Here is an 18,808-nt window from a genome sequence, read left to right on the forward strand (position 1 = left end):
CCCCCAAACAAAGATGTACTCTGCCAAGCCCATATTCCCAACATGTTTGCACTTCTGTCTCAGTGACGTTTACGTTGGCTTGGTCAGAATGGAAGATGGCAGGATTCCCAAGGATGCTCTTTGGGGAGATGTCAGCAGGCCTGTAGCCAGACAAACTGTATTATAGCCTGCAAATGTGACATGAAGGCTGACGACATTAACCCCGCTATGTGGGAATCCCTTACAGATAACATCAGTGCTTGGAGACCAGAGGAGAAACTACTGCTGGGAGGAGCACAGAGAGAAGAAACGCAATGGTGCACATGTAACAGTGGAAATAGATGCCTTCAACTGCCCCCAGCTTCAGTAAAACATTTCTCTCCTGCATTGGTCTCCAGCCACAGCAAGTGCTGTAATACTCCAATAGTTTGACTCCCCCCCCCCCATTGGTGCACTAGCTGTGTCAATACAACATGCATTAAGACACAATTACAGGGGCCTTGCAGAACCTTATAGGGCTCCCTGCTGTGAACTTTTCCAGATTGAATACATAGACCCTATGAAAGGAGAAAATGTAAAGAACTTTTAAACATGAAAGCAAGTACATGTGCACCAGCTCCGTAATCCAAAGGTAGAGGGATCAAATAGGGACTAGGCAGACTAATGTTCAGGATGGTGTTTTCTCATTACAATGGCTTATATACTGGAATTAGTTTAATGCATTAGTCACAGAACCTCAAGGGAGAAACTAGACTAACAACTCATGAGTGATCTTGCTTGTAAAGGACTCTGCATGTTTACAATCTGATCACTGACATTCAAACAATTGTAGATTTAGATGACATTTATTTATGAAACCCTCATTTACAGAGAGTCAATCTTTTAAAATAAGCAATTTCCATATCTTGACTTTTTGTAAACCATCTTGTACAGAAAACAGCTCAAAGACTTAAAATTGGAAACATGTCAGCATTTGGTACATTAATAAGTTAGGTTTGAACCAAAATATCCCCATTGTGGAAAAAAGTACATAGTATCTTGGTATGGTCACTTCAGCTGTCTCTGCTTTGAAATATTACATCAAAAGATGGCCTTGGCAGGCACAAAAAGAGGTGCTCTGACACTGCTACTGGGCAGGAGATGTTACATGACAGTAACATTCTATTTTAACCTCTGGAATGAGAAATATTTTAAAACCTGATTGCATTTCATATAACAAAGTTTTCATTTTTATAAACTGATGATCAATTTTTCATTTAATCATCCAAGAAAAAGTAGTTCCCACTTTTCTTCTGTTCCACATCCTGTTAGAAGAAGAAGAAGAAAAAAACCATTAGAAACCTTGCCCCTGCTTCGTCATCCAGCATACGTTTTTTTCTTGTATGACAGATTTGAAGAAAGCTTCGAATTCTTACCTTGATTGAATTGAGTTTGTTTATTCTTGGTCTGTAATTGTTTGGATCTCTTCTGAAAGTAATCTCAAGCTGAGACAAGAACTTATTCATGCCAGCCAAAAGAGTTTGAGGACTGTGAAGAAAGCAGGTGTATATTACTTTCTCAAAGGTGCTTTTAACGGTCTTGTAAACCTGCATAGTCTGGAGAGGCAAGAGTGCAACCTCTTTTTCCTGGACTTCTGTTAAAGGGTCCTCTTTTTATTTACTTTTTGCTAGAAACACAATGCACTAGGAAATCATCTTGGCCTCTTAAATCACATCCCTTATTAGCATTACTCCCTTTCCACCTTTGCAATATTGGTTCCCTAGTGGTGCAGCAATAAAACTGCTAGTACATTTGCAAAGCTAACAAGGGTCCTTTATAGTTTCAAATTGGATGGGGGGGCCACGTGTTGAGATTCTTGAATTTCAGGGGGCTGGACCAGATGACTAAGTCCCAACCCTACAATTTTATCATTCCCACATAAACGGGGGGATAAATGGCATAAACTGATATGCTCGTTCACCCAGTAAACACATTTCTAATCTAAGTTCTGTATTTGCACTAGTATCAGGCTAAAATGTCACCCCTTTTGCTATACTATTCACAGGTTGTGAAGATGGGAGAGACACGAATGAGGTAAAGTATGTGGAGACCTTACCATGGGCGTTGATTGGGCTTCCTGCTGCTGGGAGTTGCCAATTTTTAAAAAACCTACAAGACTCCAGTGCCAGGAAGTACTGCCCTTACTCTGATTGCTTCACAACAATTCCATGCAATAATATCACATCAACATGAAGCCAACACAAATACCACAGGGATTGAGCAAATAGTTTGGCTCCTTCCCAGAGTACAGTGGTACCTCGGGTTACAGATGCTTCAGGTTACAGACTCTGCTAACCCAGAAATACTACCTCAGGTTAAGATCTTTGCTTCAGGATGAGAACAGAAATTACGCGGCGGCGGTGAAGTGGCAGCGGGAGGCCCCATTAGCTAAAGTGGTGTCTCAGGTTAAGAACGGATCTCCGGAACGAATTAAGTTCTTAACCTGAGGTACCACTGTAGAAGGATCCAAATGCAGAAGTGGATCCTGTTGCCAGAGGGACATCAGCATCAAAACTGCACTACAATATCCCCCCCCCCCCCGGCAGTACATTACCTGTTTGCCACTGTGCACCTGGATGGAATGCCATCAAAGACAATGACACGATCTGCAAGGTAGGTAGCCATGATGAAGTCGTGCTCTACCACAAAGGCAGTTTTTTTAGCATGGAGAATGAAACTGAAATGGAAGGGAAAATCAATGCAATTTTTAATTTTTTTTTTTATATAAAGTTAAACTACCTTCAAATATCAAATGAAACCTTTGCAGACATGCACCCCTCTTTCCCTATCCACTAACCAGCTTACCGTTTGACAACTCTAGCCGCCATCAGACGTTGTTCTGAGTCTAGGTATGCAGAAGGTTCATCAATCAAGTAGACATCAGCTGGCTTGCCAAGACAGAGGGCAAGAGCAACCCGCTGCAACTCACCACCAGACAATGTTTGCACCTGGTTGAAGCAATATTAAAAAATTCACTTGGTGTAAGAGGGAAGGGACCTATCAACTACAAAACATGGTATCACATGGGTAATAAATACCTCTTGATCAATGATATTTTCAATCTGTAGAGGTTTCATTACATCAGTCACAAACTGGGGGTGTGTATAGGCATCTCGAATCTTTTCGTGAAGTAGCTGACGTACACTTCCCTATTAAAATAAGTTCACACTTTGCTTAGTCCACTTTGCTTCCCATTACTATTGCTTAGAAAGTAAAAATGTGAAACAAACACTTACAGTAGACTTAGGACTAATCTTCTGTGGCTTATAACTAACATTTAAAACTGGTACTTCACCTGTAAGAGAGACATCATATGTAGTCACAGTAATTAAAAACAAAATTAAAGTTTTAAATGATATGTTAAATAAATACACAAAACATTACTTTTATCATCAGGTGTCAGTCTCCCAGCAAGCATGCGAATGAACGTCGTTTTTCCAGTTCCTGTAAGATTAAAATATATTATAATCAAAATTAGCAAAGCATAGTTTATGGCTAGTCTTTAAAATATAAATCTGCATTTAATAAAATTGGCAAAGCTTTGGGGAACAGTACTGTTTGTAGAGATCTAAAGGCACCATATAGGTCCAGTTTGCTTGTTTCAGTAAACTGTAGTTCATGTTTTATCATGAACGTACCAACTGTAACCAGTTCCCTCATCTCCACAAGTACAGGGGAGAAAACCACAATCTGTGGCGGAATGTTACATCCAAACTGGAGTTTATGGTTCTTGTTCCATAAACCAGAATCCATGCTGAGGTTTGTCTGGAACAAAACAAACCATGATCTCCAGGTTTGGGTGTATCACTAAGCTGGAGATCATGGTTTGTACCCCACCTCTGGCACTAATGGATGTAATCGGGGTAAAATATTAACTATAGTGCACCATGATGTACAAATGCTTCCATCACTGCCGCACTAAATTTTTTTACTAAGAGCAGAATGCTAATAAATCCCTTTTTAAAAAACCCGGGTTCAGTGTTGTTTTTACTTGCATGTTTATTATGAACTGATGTAGCATTCCTAATCTACTATTATGTGTTCTACACGGGGCTAATATGCAGGATGGTAAGAAGGCTCAGTTGGTGTGGAATGCAGTTGATTTGACTGTCATTTAACAGCAGCTGGTCACAAGGTGCACAAGCTCTCAGTTCTCTTCCAGGTCCAGGTCTAATGCAATGGATTTTTTACTTTCAAAGTCATAAATCGGTTTCTGGGCCCATGCAAGACTTATAGAGACCACCTGTTCCCTTGTGTTCAATCAAAACTTTAGAGAATCAAACTGAGTCCATGCTTGGTTGAATAAAGGTATTCATACATGTATAGTGCAACTATCTTTCTGCAGCTAAGTATCAAAGTTCACAAAGTAGTGAAACTAGCAGAAAATAAGAGAAGCTGCTTACATCTTGATCCAAGTTGGGGTGGGATGGGGGGACACTAGCCACTTGCCATTCATTTTTAAATGATGGTTTTCAGTCTATTCATTTCTTTTGCTAGCATCCATTGAGACATTTGAAACTTTTTAAAAACAGTTTTAAAATACTGCAATTAATTTGGATGAGGCCAGGAAACAATCAAACACTGTTCCTGGAGAGTTTTGCTATGTCCTCTATTTGCATCAATTTGGATTCAGAAGGGTAAACACGAAATGACATTGGATGTGCCCCAACTTTACCAACCGGGATAAGCAAGTAATATCCTTTCACTCTGACACAGCCTTTGGACCTAACCCCTGAAAAACAGATCACAATGAATTCTCTAGTTGAAATAACACTCACCATTTTCTCCCAGCATCACCATTATTTCAGAGTCAGTGAATTCTCCAGCAACGATTGACAGCTCAAATTCCCCCATCTTTTTTCTCATTCCGGGATATTTATACATACACATCTTCTTGACCTCTTCTTCGTTAGCTGTCTCTGCCACCTTAAAAACAAGAGATGCATCTCGGAACCTTAGGTTTTCTGTTGGAACATAGCCATCCAAGAAAATGTTTATCCCTGTAAGAAGATAAATCATCATTAGTAAAAAGCACCTAAACCAGGCATAGGATTATCAAAATATAAATCACCAACATGAGAGAACAACAGACAACCCAAAAATAGGACTCAGCTCTATTTAGGGGTACTCAGGGTCTGCTCTTCACTTGGAAATGCATGTCATTTTACTTTCATGGTACTGAGATGAAACAGGAGAGGAATGAAGTGAACAGAACGAAATAGATTGAAATAACTATATATTGGTAAGGGCAAGAGCTAACTCAGCTCAGTTATTTGTCTAATGTGACCTACTTTTTAAGTATGAGAAGCCTGAGAGCATTTAGGAAGTATTTGTAAAAAAAACCACACACACTAAAGATGTCAAATTGTTTAAATCACACATAACTATTTTGTAGGAAGAACACACATAACTGAGGGAGAAGAGAAAGTTGATTTAAAATATAGTTACCTTCTCTTACACTAAAAGGCATAGTGACAACACCATAAGCACTTGGCACACCATATAAGCAGCAGATGAAGTCAGACAAATAATCGAGCACACTCAGGTCATGTTCCACAACAATAATATACCTGAAAAAACAAAAACAAAAAGATAGTTGAATTAATTTTCTTCTGTTTTTAGATTCAAGCAAAAATACGACAGCATGAAATTTTTCTGCTAGTACATGGTATCATACGTATATGGTACCATTTCATAGTGCATTTTAAGCAAAATTGTAAATATTGAAAATCTGGTTGCCGTTATTTTACTAAGATATGAAAGTCAAAAAATGTCAGTTTCAGCTTATTCTCCACTTTACCCAATAAATTACAAAAGTAGATACAGAAAGAGACATTTAAATCAGAAAATAATAGATGTAAGTGGGATATTCTCCAGGAGCAAGCAATGTCCACCCCTATTGTTCCTACATTAAAACTAGAAACAAACAGTAGCATCCTGAGACTCTGCATTTCTAAGTAAGTGCTTAAGATAAGGCATACTGGCATTAGGTTTTGGTTGAAATCACAAAACCTGATATGAATTCAGGCGCTAGTGGGCAGGATAATACTATGAACAATTAGTATTATTACTAATTTAATTATGCATCACCTTCTAACTGCAGATCTGAAGGAAACTTACGTAGTAAACCAATATTAAACACATGCAATCAGAACTATAAGTAAGGATACTAAACATCCCGCCTCCAAATACATATCTCTCATAAGAAAATTATCACATGTAATCAGCATTATGAGGCTCGAGTATTAGTATCTCCATTTATAATTACATTACTTACCGGTCAGGATTTATTAGAGATCGAATAGTAATGGCAGCCTTCAGACGCTGCTTAACATCCAGGTAGCTGGAGGGCTCATCAAACATGAAGCTATCCCAAAAAGGGGGGAAAAAGGGGGAGGGGAACAGGTTTTATGTTCATCAAATTTAACAGACCACCCATCCTTCCCTAAATTCCATTTCTCTCTACTAATAATGAACTGAGAACCAATAAGAATGCAGCCAAAAAAAGGGATTGTTGAGAAACAAGAGGGATATGCCAGCACCATCAGGTGCACCTAAAGGTATGCAGAAGTACAGAAAATCTTTTTTAAAACCCCAAGGGAGCAAAAAGCTCAAAACAAGTGAATGGGAAATGAGCCTTGAGGGATGAAATGTCATGTTAGTAAAGAGAAAAATGAAAATGTGTGCTATGTAGAGGAATGAATTGGCCCATTTGAACCCTTTACCCAGCTTCCAATACCCTGGAGGTCATGGCAGGCTGGAATCCTGAATACTAGTACTCCTTTTAAGTGGTGAGGATACAATATTCTGTTGCCATGTCCCATTTCTCAAAGGCTTAATAGCCCCACCTCCTCCTCCTCCATGCTCTGGCATTTGGTGCCTTGTTCTTCTGCCACAGTATCACACAAAGCAGTGATAACCCACTGGGAGAGCACAGAGGACCCAGTTATCTGTCTGGTTTCACTCAAATAATTCCTTCAGCAAGTTGTGAAAAATGTCTTTTCAATGTTACACATGGACAACTCACATGAGCTTCCTTGCTAGAAAGTGAATACTCATGTTAAGTCACAGCAAGTATTTCAGTCCCTATGTTGGCTGCAGAACAGATTGGTCCCCACGAACAGCATCCCTGGTTAAAAATACAAGTTTAAAGCATGCTGAATGCTAAAATTTGAATACTCTCTTGTTAAAACACTGCATAAAATAATTTGTAATAGAAATGGTCATGTGACTATTAAGGACTCTTGCCAACTTAGAAAGTCTTCAGTCTTAACGCCACAAGGTTGTATCCAATGGTGTGGACATGAGGGGAACAGACTTCTACTCATATATCTGAAGGCAACCCTTTACTAGGGAAGCTTTTAATATTCAATGTCTCATTGTGTTTTCATTTGTTGGAAGCTGCCCGGAGTGGCTGGGGTAACCCAGCCAGATGGGTGGCATATAAATAATAAATGATGATGATTATTATATTGTTATACAACAGGACTTCTCTCCTCTCCTGTAAACCCTCAAGATCTGCTCTGGTGTGTCAAGTGATTCTTCAGAGCAAGTTTGGTGGTTGTGATGGGCTGCAGGGAGGAAAGACAGCTCCACTTGCACAACACTAGATTTCATACAGTTTATAAACCCTAGTTAGTAAAAGACGTGAAGTTAATTAGGTAAGTGAAAAAATTAAGGTCTAATTTTGAACTTTCGAAATGCCTGGCCTGCATGACAAAGTGAGTGAAAATTATGCATACAACTCAGGTCACAAACAATATTCTAAAATTAGCAAAGTTACTGAAGTCACTATTAAAAGCCAAATTGCTACATACATGTCAGCTTTTTGAATGCAAACCACAGCACAGGCAAATCTCTGAAGTTCTCCTCCAGATAGATCTTCAACGTTTCTTTCCCTCAGATGAGACAAATCTGCAAATATATTTTTCTCACAACCAAGTACATACAAAATATGCTAACATGTCAACTGGTTACAATTAAATATATTAGTTTCTACATGAGAACTTCACCATTCATCTCAATAAGTAACTCCACACATTAACCTGGGTTGCATCAACAGTGTCCACTGCACAACATGTACAAGTCCCAAAATGAACTGATGCCCCTTGCAAATGAAGTTAAGTGTTGGCGGATGCAACTATGGCTTCAGCTATAGCATCCTTCTGGATGACCTTTTTGGAATGAACCTTGAGACATAATATTTTATAAATGTTTTTGTTCATTCCTAGAAAGTAGGCTCTGGAAAGGCAGTGGTGAGGGACTGCTGCTCTTCCCTGTGCCCTTGAGCCCATAGGGTTCCATCATATTCCCATATTGTTCATAAAAAGGTGAAAACATGCCTTTTTCAATGACCTCTTGTGTTTTTAATTTGGGCCTCCATTTGGTAATTCTGTGGCATTTATTTTATGGTTACTGTATTATTAATTGGTTTTATTGTGATTGAGATGGATCCAGACTATCAATCCAGTGGAAAAAGTGAAGTTGTTCACAACTAAGTCCAACTGATTTCAATGGGTCTACAGCATGACTAACTTAGTCTGGATCCAATCAATTTTTAGCTTAAGTCCTGTTACTGGGATACATGATAATACTTTTACAAAGAATGCCTAAAATTTCATAAGTAACTAATATTAATCACCATTCTGCACTAAGCAGTCTATAAACATTCTTAAATGTTAAAAAATATAATGCTGAATGTAAATTTAAAAGTTTAAGGTTTATGAAAGAAGTTTCAATTTTAAAAACAAAACAGAAAGCTTTTAGGACTAATTACACAGATTATTTTAAAACTTTGTATAAAAACATCACTTACCAAGCTGCTGACATACAATAGTCTGTGTGCCAGTTTCATCTTTCCTGTCCAATATAGTGCCCACTGTTCCCTGTCACAATAAGATGACAATCAGGACTTTACTTAAGCCACGATATGAGATACTGTACTAAAATTGTAATCTGCTCTTGACTAAAACTCTGCCTTATATCTTTCATACAGAACGGGGTGAGCTCCCATTGCTCTGTCCCAGCTTCTGCCAACCTAGCAGTTTGAAAGCACACCAGTGCAAGTAGATAAATAGGTACCACTATGGCAGGTGTTTCTGTGTGCTCTGGCACTCATCACGGTCCTCTGTGTGCCAAAAGCATTTAGTCATGCCTGCCACATGATCTGGAAAGCTGTCTGTGGACAAACACCGGCTCCCTCAGTCTGAAGCAAGATGAGCACCGCACCTCATAGTCGCCTTTGACTGGACTTAACCATCCAGGGGTCCTTTACCTTTACCCCATACAGAAAACCGGCCTGTTTCTTCCCCCCCATCCCACCTTACAGCACAATCCTAGCCATGTCTACTCAGAACTAAGTCCTACTGAATTCAATGAGGTTTACTCCAAGATAAGGGAACTTAGGACCGCAGCCTTAGCCAACAAGCTTACTCACCTTAGCAGCTTTAGGGATCTGGTCCACATACTGGGGCTTAATGATGGCCTTGAGGTCATCTTCCAAGATCTTGGTGAAATAGTTCTGCAACTCAGATCCTCGAAAGTAAGTCAGGATTTCTTGCCAATCAGGAGGATCCTATACAAAAGCATTTCAAAGAAACACTTGAGAGGTATGGAAACACGTCTAAGGACAAGAATACTTCAAATGGCATTTTGAGAAAATCTTTCAAGTGCTCATGAGGGAGCAGTGGCCTCCTAGAGCAACACTGGCTGTGATCACACTCCAGTAGTCTGTAGTAAACACTTTACATTGAATGTACAAGTGGCTCCCTGTTTTCTAGTACGCTAGCATAAGGAACAAAGCACAACTCCTCTAATTCTAGATACAGGAATTTTTTTAAATTTTGTTTCAACTCCTCTAATGTAAGGAATAAAGCAAAATATGTGACCGAGCCAGAGATCATGGTTTATTGCACTCCAAACAAGCCATGATGCGATGCCAAGATTTATTCTTGAACGTGGGTTGTTTAGAAGTAAAGAAATCACAATTCCCGTTCAGTTTTAACTGGAAGCTAGGGATTATGCTTTTCACTCCCACTCATGCTAGGAGAGAAGAAAAGCAGGTGTAATCTTCACATTCATGCTAAACTATTAGCTGTCGTGTAATGTGACTCACAAATGTGTCTATCATGTGTTTCATAAAGCAGTAGCAGCAGCAGCGTACAGCTCTGTTCTTTTTTACATCAGAGAAATTGTCAGGTGGTATTTTTGAGAAGCTAGTTTGAAACAAATCATGCAGGACTAAACTTAACCCGTCCAACTTGCATAGAATACAGTTAGCAAGTCATGACATCTACTTGTAGGCAACCAATTCTTTGTACAAAAACTTAACTTTAACATCAATCGGGTCAAGTAGTCAGAACAGAGATGTCTGAACCTACTGCTTACTTATGCATTCCGTCACAGAAATCTAGGATTTTAAACTTTTCATGGAAGTATAAAAATGATATTCCTAATTACGCAGGGATTCCCCCACCCCCAAAAAGTATGGTGTATCAATTCAAGCTTTGGGGTTTAAAGTTTCCACAAAATACTGCTACACAAGGCAAAAACCACGAAGTGTTTATGTGGGATGTGAATGCAAGTGAATTCACAGCTGGAAAGGGGGAACGGAATAGGAACTGTATTTTGGTAGTAGAGCATGTACATCGCATGCAAAAGGTCAAAAGGTACATTGCATGCAAAAGTTCAATCCCCTGCACCTCCAGCTAAGCTAGGGCTGGGAAAAGACTTCTGCCTGAAACCCTTGACTGCTGTTGCCAGTTAGTGTAAGCAATATTGAGTTAGATGGTCTGACTTGGTTTAAAGCAGCACCCTATGTTTCTGTGTTCGTAATACAGAATGGCATAATAATGCATAAAATAAAAAAGACCAATAGCAATAGAGTGGCAAGATGCGTATGGCAAAACCTGTCATCACTGCTGCTCTACAATGCTCGTCCTTTCAACAGCCTCCTTTTCCCACCCATTAACTTCTTGGTCCAACAGGAAAATGATGGTTAACATCCTCACGTGAAAGACGTTTGTACATCTCTTAGAATACATATTTGTGAACTTCCTAATGGTTAAATGGCTATATAGATTTTACTTATTGGGGCAAAGTAATGCTGCCAGTCTAGCAAGCACTACTCGTTTTCATTTGCACAAGAACTACAAAATGCAGTTTCAAAGGATATTAGGAAATCACATTTGGCATATATTTAAAATACATACATCATATTTTCCAAGGTTTGGCTTCTGTTTTCCTGCTAAGATTTTCAAGGCAGTTGACTTTCCAATACCATTGGTTCCAACCAACCCCAGCACCTCTCCTGGACGTGGAATAGGCAACCTTCATAAAGTAATCCAACATTTTACACAACAATAAACTGACACAGCCTTATCTAAAGCAATACAGAATTTAGGTGTTAATTCAATATGCTTTCCTCTCTCAACCCCATTATGTGCATCATTTTCATCAGAAATAAGGAAATACAATTAATGATATCTAAAATGATCTCTTTTTGCTCTGGAATTTAAAATTATATACACTATCCTTTAATTGCTTTACAAAGGCAAACAAGACACATTTACCAAGGAGAGTAATTCAGAAGGAAAGACTTTTCGCCATAAGTCATATACAAAAAAACCTCAAGGTTTTGGTATTAACATGTAAGGCCCTATGCAGCTCAGGACCATATCACTTGAGAAACTAACTTATATTCCCAGGTTCACTTGCATTCAGTAGAAGAGTTTCTCCTCAAAGTCCCCAAATATCAGAAGCCCACTCCAGTGATTTTGACTACAGCTTTCAGTGTGACTGCCCCATTCTGTGGAACAGCATTCCTGTCAAAATATGACAGACACCCAATATCTGCACTTTCTAGAAACAACTGAATACATTTTTTGTGTGTGTGACAAGCTTTACCAGCTGGATGAATAAATCTCTGCCATGGGTGTCCATTCTGTATTGTTTAAAATTCAAATCCTGGTTTTTCCCCCTGTTAACTTTTTAACTGCTGTTATTATTTTATTTTGTACATTGCCTTGAAAGAAAGTGGAAGGTGATTAACAAATAATGACAACAATTTATATTAACAACTTTTCAGGGATTGTAGCAGAGTGATACCTGTGAAGTTTGAAGGCATTGGCACAGTATCTGTGTGTTGTTTCTTTCTCCAGGTTGCTAGGCAAGTTAACAATGGACAAGGCTCCAAAAGGACATTTCTGTAACACAAATAAAATAAGCTTTACGTTTCAACAAATAAACAAAACAGAAGCCAAGTACAGAATTGGAATAAGACTGTTTTTCACTTGTATATGTTGCCCCTATCCTACTGTGTTGTCAGGAAACAAGCCATGGTCTGATTTGCCATCTGAACCTAGACTTACATACAAACCATGAGATGCAAACAGAGAAGAAACCTTGGTTTCCCTCTTGAACTTTGTCAGGAGACCCCCCAAAAAGGGGGGGGGGAGACAAGCGAGACCACAACATATTTTCCAACAGCACAGTGGGCGGGTGAGAGCAGCAAAGCATGTTATTTCAGCAACATTTACCAGCACACCACTTGTTCTCATTAAACCAGTTTATTTTAAACTATGGTTTAATGTACTGTGTGAACCAGGCCACAGTGGGGTTTTCAGAGTTTACAACGGTACATGCAAAGTAGACCATGAACACGTCACTGGCCATGTTTATTTGAATGTCTGGGAGGCAGGGGACGTGCGGTGACGAAGCACACAAGCCCAAAATTCTCAATGTATGGAGGTGGGATGGGGAGAAGATGAGATCACCCATGTCCAAACAACTCTAATGTGACATACGTTTTAAACAGATTTCAATTATTATTACTAGACATAATCTTTACCTTTATGCAAATACCACAACCAATGCACAATGTTTCAGAAATCCATGCTATTTTGCACTGTGATGTCACTTCTATGCACAGCTTCCCTGGTGAAAAGGAATATTAAAAAGGTTAGACACGCAGATCTTATTGAAAGCATTAGTATGGAATGTGATCTAGAAACCAGGCAGTAGCATCAATTTGTGACTTAGACCTCAAATAGTCATGAAATTGAATTCCACATGATGCAGTTTTCATGGTTCTGATTGCCCCAAATTCTCCATATTCTTATTATGATACTGTACTTTCATACACATTCAAAAATAAAAAAAACTACTGAAGATGGCGGATACGCTGGATACTTAAAAATCTGACTCTGTAGTCTAGAAACCAGTAAGTGAAACATTCAGCCTGTTTTAATTTTAACACAGAGTTTCGTATTCAGAGTTTTGAGTTCCTTACCCATTCGAACCACAGGACAGCTCTTTTTGCACTCTTGGCGGCATTTCTTTGGCTTACACTTGTCATGGCTCACAATAGCAATTCTTGTTAGCTTATCAGCCATTGTGATGAACTCAGAATTACGTAGATAACACAGACTTGAGATTCCAAAACAATGGAATTGGATAATTCAAGTTCTAGGTGGAAACAAACAGAATGATTAATAAAAAGTGAGAAAGCACAGGATTGGAGTATGCTATATAATGACATAAGAAGTGCAGTCCAAGATCAAGCATGTTCATTAAACTTAGGCATGGGTTCTCATTCTGAAAGGCAATCATTGTGGGCAACGTCTAGAAACTGGGAATGTGTTGCCCTCCAACTCACACCTGCCCCAGCCAGAATGAGAAATAGTCAGCGGTAATGAGAGTTAAGACTCCCAACAGCATTTGGAGGGTCACGGATTCCCAACCTGCTCAGGTTCCCAATATTTATTCAGCTGGTTGTGACAGACAAGGAAGAAATACCAGTTTTTATATGGAAAACTACAGAGACTGAGAAATGCAATGAAAGAGAAAAATCTGGTTACCTTCCTTATGCATATTTCAAAGATAGGACCTATCCTGCCATATTTCAATACTTCAACTTACATTCAACAAAGTGTCAAGAAAATATATCAAAACCAACCTGCAGAGCTGATGAACTGTGTGTGTATATACATACACACGCTAAAATGCACATACTGCTTGACTGTAAAAAACCCTCAAAGCAATTACAATATAGATATATACACATACTTCTAATTACTACTTCTTGCAAAGTGACAAATTATTTCTGGAAAGTATTTTTATCCAAGGAAACATAAAGAGGTCTCTTACTTTTTAAATTCATGATTTAGTCTCCACTTTAAAAATTCATTGTGGTAATTGGTGGGTCATTTTGATGCTGTGAAAAACTAGTGGCACATACTGAATGACAAAAGCATTATCTCCTAGCAATGGAAACAAGTCAACTCCACCCATCAATATTTCAAGCTTCTTTACTACCATGGATTGATAAATTCAGTTTCATGTATAACCAAATTTACATTAACACTTGAACTGGTAAGGACTTAACAGCAAGATGACTGGGAACATGCTGCCTTCAAGAACATCATGCTTTTGCCTCCTGCAAAACTGCCTCATTATCTCTGACAACTATGCTTCCTACCTCTGAGTTGGACGCTACAAAATTATAAGGTAAATCGAATACTAGCATGCTTCTAGTGCCATGATCTTTAGCTGCAAGTGTACTGTCCTGAAAATCAGGTATTACAATAACTAGGTGAGCAGAATAGACAATTTTCTAGGGAAATCTTTTATTTAAAAAATGCTTTAGAAATTGGGCCCAACCAGATATTGAAATGGTAATACCATGAAAGTACACTCTGCAGAACAGTAACTGCCGAGATAAGGGGATACGTCTTTAAGTATGTTCAGCATAACAATAGAATATGAATACTTATACAGATCTTTTTGAGTAAGCTCTTTACAGAAGTAGTTACATAATCAAAAACATAACAGACCAGACATGACAATAGGACATACCACGAATATAACACATGGCTGAATAATACAACAATGAAATAGGATGGAAGATTAGAAAGACAGAGAGAAAGGAAATTAAGGAATAGAATCACAATGGGACAATGACTATTTCATGAAAAAATAAGAAATATCACTGAAGAGCACACTTCTGAGCCAGAGAGGAATAAGGAGTTTTAGAGGTCTGCCTAAACTTTCAGATAAATGTTTTCAGATAAACAAAGATATTCTATCTTATTCTCCTCCTCTCACATCCTTCATGTAAATACATTAAAGTGTTCTTTGTACAGAATGCTACAGCCCAGTGCATGTTCTCTATTACTGGAAAATTCTTATTGCCAGGTAGGCTCTATAATAAAGCTGTTTGCACAGCAGAATACCTTGGACCACAGTCTGGAAAACAGAATGGTCACTTTACAGTTGGTCACTTTACAACAAAGTTGGCCATCCTCATCATATTACATACATAATAGACTTGCCTTTAAAACAGACAACCCAACCTTCTACCTACACAGCAAATGCCTCAGTGTGGCAGAAAAACACTATTACTTCAATTATGTTACTGTAATTCTTTTTTTTTAAATTGCATTAAGGTAAAACATATTTTATTTGCAACAAATTGAAAAAGTGCATTGAAAATTATGCACATTTACATGATCAAAACTTCATTTTAACTTCTGATTAGCTTCAATGTGAAGACATGGTTTCCACTGAGACAAAGCTATCAAAAGAAGTGTTCTTTATCCATAGTCCAAATATTATGCAGGCAATGCCATCCCAACACAAACCAAATAGGAAGTCAGCAACTCACTTGAGATCCTTCAGTTGCTGTTTAGCACCTAAACTGTTTTTCGGCCAGTTAATAACTGTAAGCAGATGCTGTCACTGTGAAAGCTGTGATGCACCATAAGGTCTGAAGATACTGTCCACATAACTGAAAACAGGAGCTGCTAAAGAAGCTGCCACTAAGATGAGCTGTACTACTGTGTTCATCTTGCTGATAAATGTTGGCTTTAACTGAGCAGTGGCATAACATGGATTAAAATATCTAAGTGTTCTTAGTGGAGGAACAGTTCTGTATTGCACATAAAAAACAGCAGCAATTAATGCAATGTCCCTTAAAATGATCATAGGTGTAAGAGGACCTGGAATAAGATTTGCACAAGTTAGGCTAATGTACAGGACACTGATAACAACTTTATCAGCCAGAGGGTCCAGGGCACTTCCTAAAGCAGATTTTTGGTTGGCCCAGTTTCGTACAATAAAGCCATCCAACAAATCTGTTATTCCAGCCAGAGTAAATACACCCAATGCAATACTGAAATTTTCTTTAACAATCAACAATCAAGTAGCCCCAAACTGGTGCCAGACCAATCCTTGCCATTGAGAGAAAATTAGGAATTGTCCAAGAGTTTTAATAGTTTGTCATATCCATGGGAAGGCCTTGCTTTCCCGGCACTGTGTTCTCTGTGGGCCACCCACGGGGCCACCTCCGACCCTGTAGCTGGCTCACTTGCATCTTGGCTGCCCGGGCCAGGCTGAGATGAGCAGCTGCCAGGAGCCCAGTGGGCGAAGCAGAGGAGGGTAGGTGGCGGCCACAAGTGGCACCTGGGAGAGGAATCTGGCGCTGGAGGCTTCGCTTGGGCCCACGCCCCTCAGGAGCCCCCAGCTGCAGGCATCAAATTATGTTAATTCTGAACAGGGGTCATGTTTGCTGGTATTCTACTTGATGTTATACTTGGCCAGTAGTTAGACCAAAAAGCTCCACCCTGTAGGAATGCAAATAAAGCCCACTTTCTGCCACTGTAATCTCCACCCTCTCTTTTCATTTAAAGATAATGGTTTTTCCTCATGAGGGCCAGGAAAGAGAGAAGTGACTAGCATATGCTGCGAGAGAGTGAAATATGCTGTGAGAGCTTTGATATAGTAATAATAATAAGCTATTTAAGAAGCTGGTCTTTCTGGCAAAGAGAACTGCTGACACAGGAAAAGGAAGCAAAGCTTCAGCTATAAGCCAAGTTCTCCCCAGTGCAGAGATCCTGTTTTTGTACCTCAGTTGGGATTTCTATTTTGGTACAGCATTTTTCGTAGGAGACCACTTTCCATAATTGTTGTCATAAGAAATGATATAATTCTCAATGCTTTCTGACTTCTAGGTCCTTCAGAACTGCCTGATGTGACTGAACAAACATGAGTGAGAATATTTTTAAGCAGCTGTTAGCAATAAAAATGGTTAACCTTTAAGGTACCTTATCTCTCTCACTTTGGCTACAACAGACGAACATACCTATTTTAACTTTAAAAAGGCAACTCCTACATCCCTATATGTACACAGAGTTCAACTAATCATCCTTAAAATCCACAATGGAAAACCACAGAGCAAGCATGTCCGCACTGGTCAGTTTAATCTGGTCCTTGTGGCAGTTTATTTCCTGGGGTAAAATCCTAAAAAAACCTCAACAACTTTGGTCAGTCCTCACAGCCCTTCACTTCACCAAATCTGGCCCTTTTTGAAAAAAGTCTGGACACCACTAACATAGAGGGACCATCCTTAACTAAGCCATTACTTAATGCAGGGGGGATAAAGAAAGTGCACATTTTTATGGTACCTTCCAACCCTACAATTGTATGATTTTATGTAATAAATAGCCTTCTAGCAACTTTAGACAGCAGCAAAACTCCAACATGTCAAATTTACCAGTAGAAGACCAATTTCTCCATCTCAACTAATTTTGTTAAAAAGAGACACTAGTCTACTCATGTCAATACTACTGCTGCACCATACATTTAAAGTACTATAAAACTTCAGCAGTCATGGCTTCCCTTAAATAATCAGGGGAACCGTAGTTTGCTATGGATACTGAAAGTTGTTACAAAATGCTTGTTCCCTCATAGAGCTACATTTTCCAGAGTGGTTTAACAAGTGACTCCTCTTTCCTAGCTCTGTCAGAGGAATATGGGGTCTCCTAAGGACTCTCCGCACCCTGAAAAAAACTACAGCTCCCAAGATTCTTTGTGGGAAGTCAGGGCTGCTAAAATGCCACAGCAGTGCTTTAAATGCCGGGCACAGACATGGCCTTACATCTCAGAAGATTAAAAACCAAGGGACTGGAACTCTCCCTCTCTCTTTACGTATATATGTATGGAGGGCCACCGACACTGAAATTAACAGGAGATGGAGGATACAGCCAACAATGCGGGGTCTTGACTTATGACAAACTTACCTGAGCGGCTTATGCAAGAGGGGGGAAAAAGAGAGTAATTTTAACACCTTTTGACAGTCGACCACTGTTTCAACCTTTCTCACAAGGAGGGTCTCTTTAGCTGCAGCCAACCCGCCCCCCACAAAAAACCATTTCCCCTTTCTAAAGCGTGGAAACCCCCCAGCCCCCAAACAAAGGCCTCTACGTGGAAAAAAAGATCCGAAATCATTATGGAGGGTCGGGGAGAACCAAGGGGCTCGACAACCCGTGGAGATGGGGAAGAACTAAAGGGGGAGGAAGGAACCCCGAGAGGCCGGAGGCTGCCCTGCCTACTCGGCAGCTGGAAGGGCCGGCGGGGCCCCGCGTGTTCCTCACACAGCCGACGCCGGCCGGGAACCCGCGCGGCCCAGCCAGCCTTATCTCCAGCCGCCCCACCTGCCCAGAGGAGGAGCGGGTGGCCGCCAAGTTATCGCCCTCCGGCAGCTTTTACTTACCAAGAAGCGAAGGGGGGGGGGAGAAGGGGAGGCCTCCCGTCCGGGACGGAGGGAAACGGGGAAGCTGCGAAGGGCCCCCTCCGGGGCTCGCAGCTGGGCTCGGAGACAACGTGCTCCGGCTGCCACCCGGCCAAAATGGCCGCCACCCTAAAAGGAGGAGCTGGCGCCGCTCACCATAGAGATGCGGCCTGTGGGCGAGCTACGCGCCGCCGCCGTAGACAAGGGTCAGAGCGCCGGAAGCGC

General features: G+C 40.0%; 2 protein-coding genes across 2 annotated transcripts; both read right to left on the minus strand.

Annotated features, from left to right (window-relative positions):
- Nucleotides 1–805: 805 nt before the first annotated feature.
- ABCE1 (ATP binding cassette subfamily E member 1) lies at nucleotides 806–18,714 on the minus strand. The gene is made up of 18 exons (XM_081021974.1): nucleotides 18,566–18,714; nucleotides 13,307–13,482; nucleotides 12,866–12,951; nucleotides 12,124–12,221; nucleotides 11,229–11,346; nucleotides 9,455–9,592; nucleotides 8,834–8,903; nucleotides 7,836–7,932; nucleotides 6,296–6,385; nucleotides 5,467–5,588; nucleotides 4,797–5,018; nucleotides 3,403–3,462; nucleotides 3,255–3,313; nucleotides 3,057–3,167; nucleotides 2,824–2,966; nucleotides 2,573–2,695; nucleotides 1,395–1,506; nucleotides 806–1,283 (listed from the first exon to the last, which is right to left on the minus strand). Exons 2-18 carry the CDS (start codon nucleotides 13,407–13,409, stop codon nucleotides 1,236–1,238), a joined length of 1,800 nt encoding a protein of 599 aa, XP_080878100.1. The 5' UTR covers nucleotides 13,410–13,482; nucleotides 18,566–18,714; the 3' UTR covers nucleotides 806–1,235.
- CRLS1 (cardiolipin synthase 1) lies at nucleotides 14,185–17,589 on the minus strand (the record flags this gene model as incomplete). Its single annotated transcript, XM_081022221.1, is given in 5 exon segments — nucleotides 14,185–15,792; nucleotides 15,795–16,197; nucleotides 16,202–16,283; nucleotides 16,285–16,419; nucleotides 17,567–17,589. Coding segments are annotated over 5 exon segments (708 nt in total). The 3' UTR covers nucleotides 14,185–15,727.
- Nucleotides 18,715–18,808: the final 94 nt, after the last annotated feature.

Source organism: Podarcis pityusensis (assembly GCF_964106645.2).
Source record: "Podarcis pityusensis genome assembly, chromosome: 9".
Lineage (NCBI taxonomy): Eukaryota > Metazoa > Chordata > Lepidosauria > Squamata > Lacertidae > Podarcis > Podarcis pityusensis.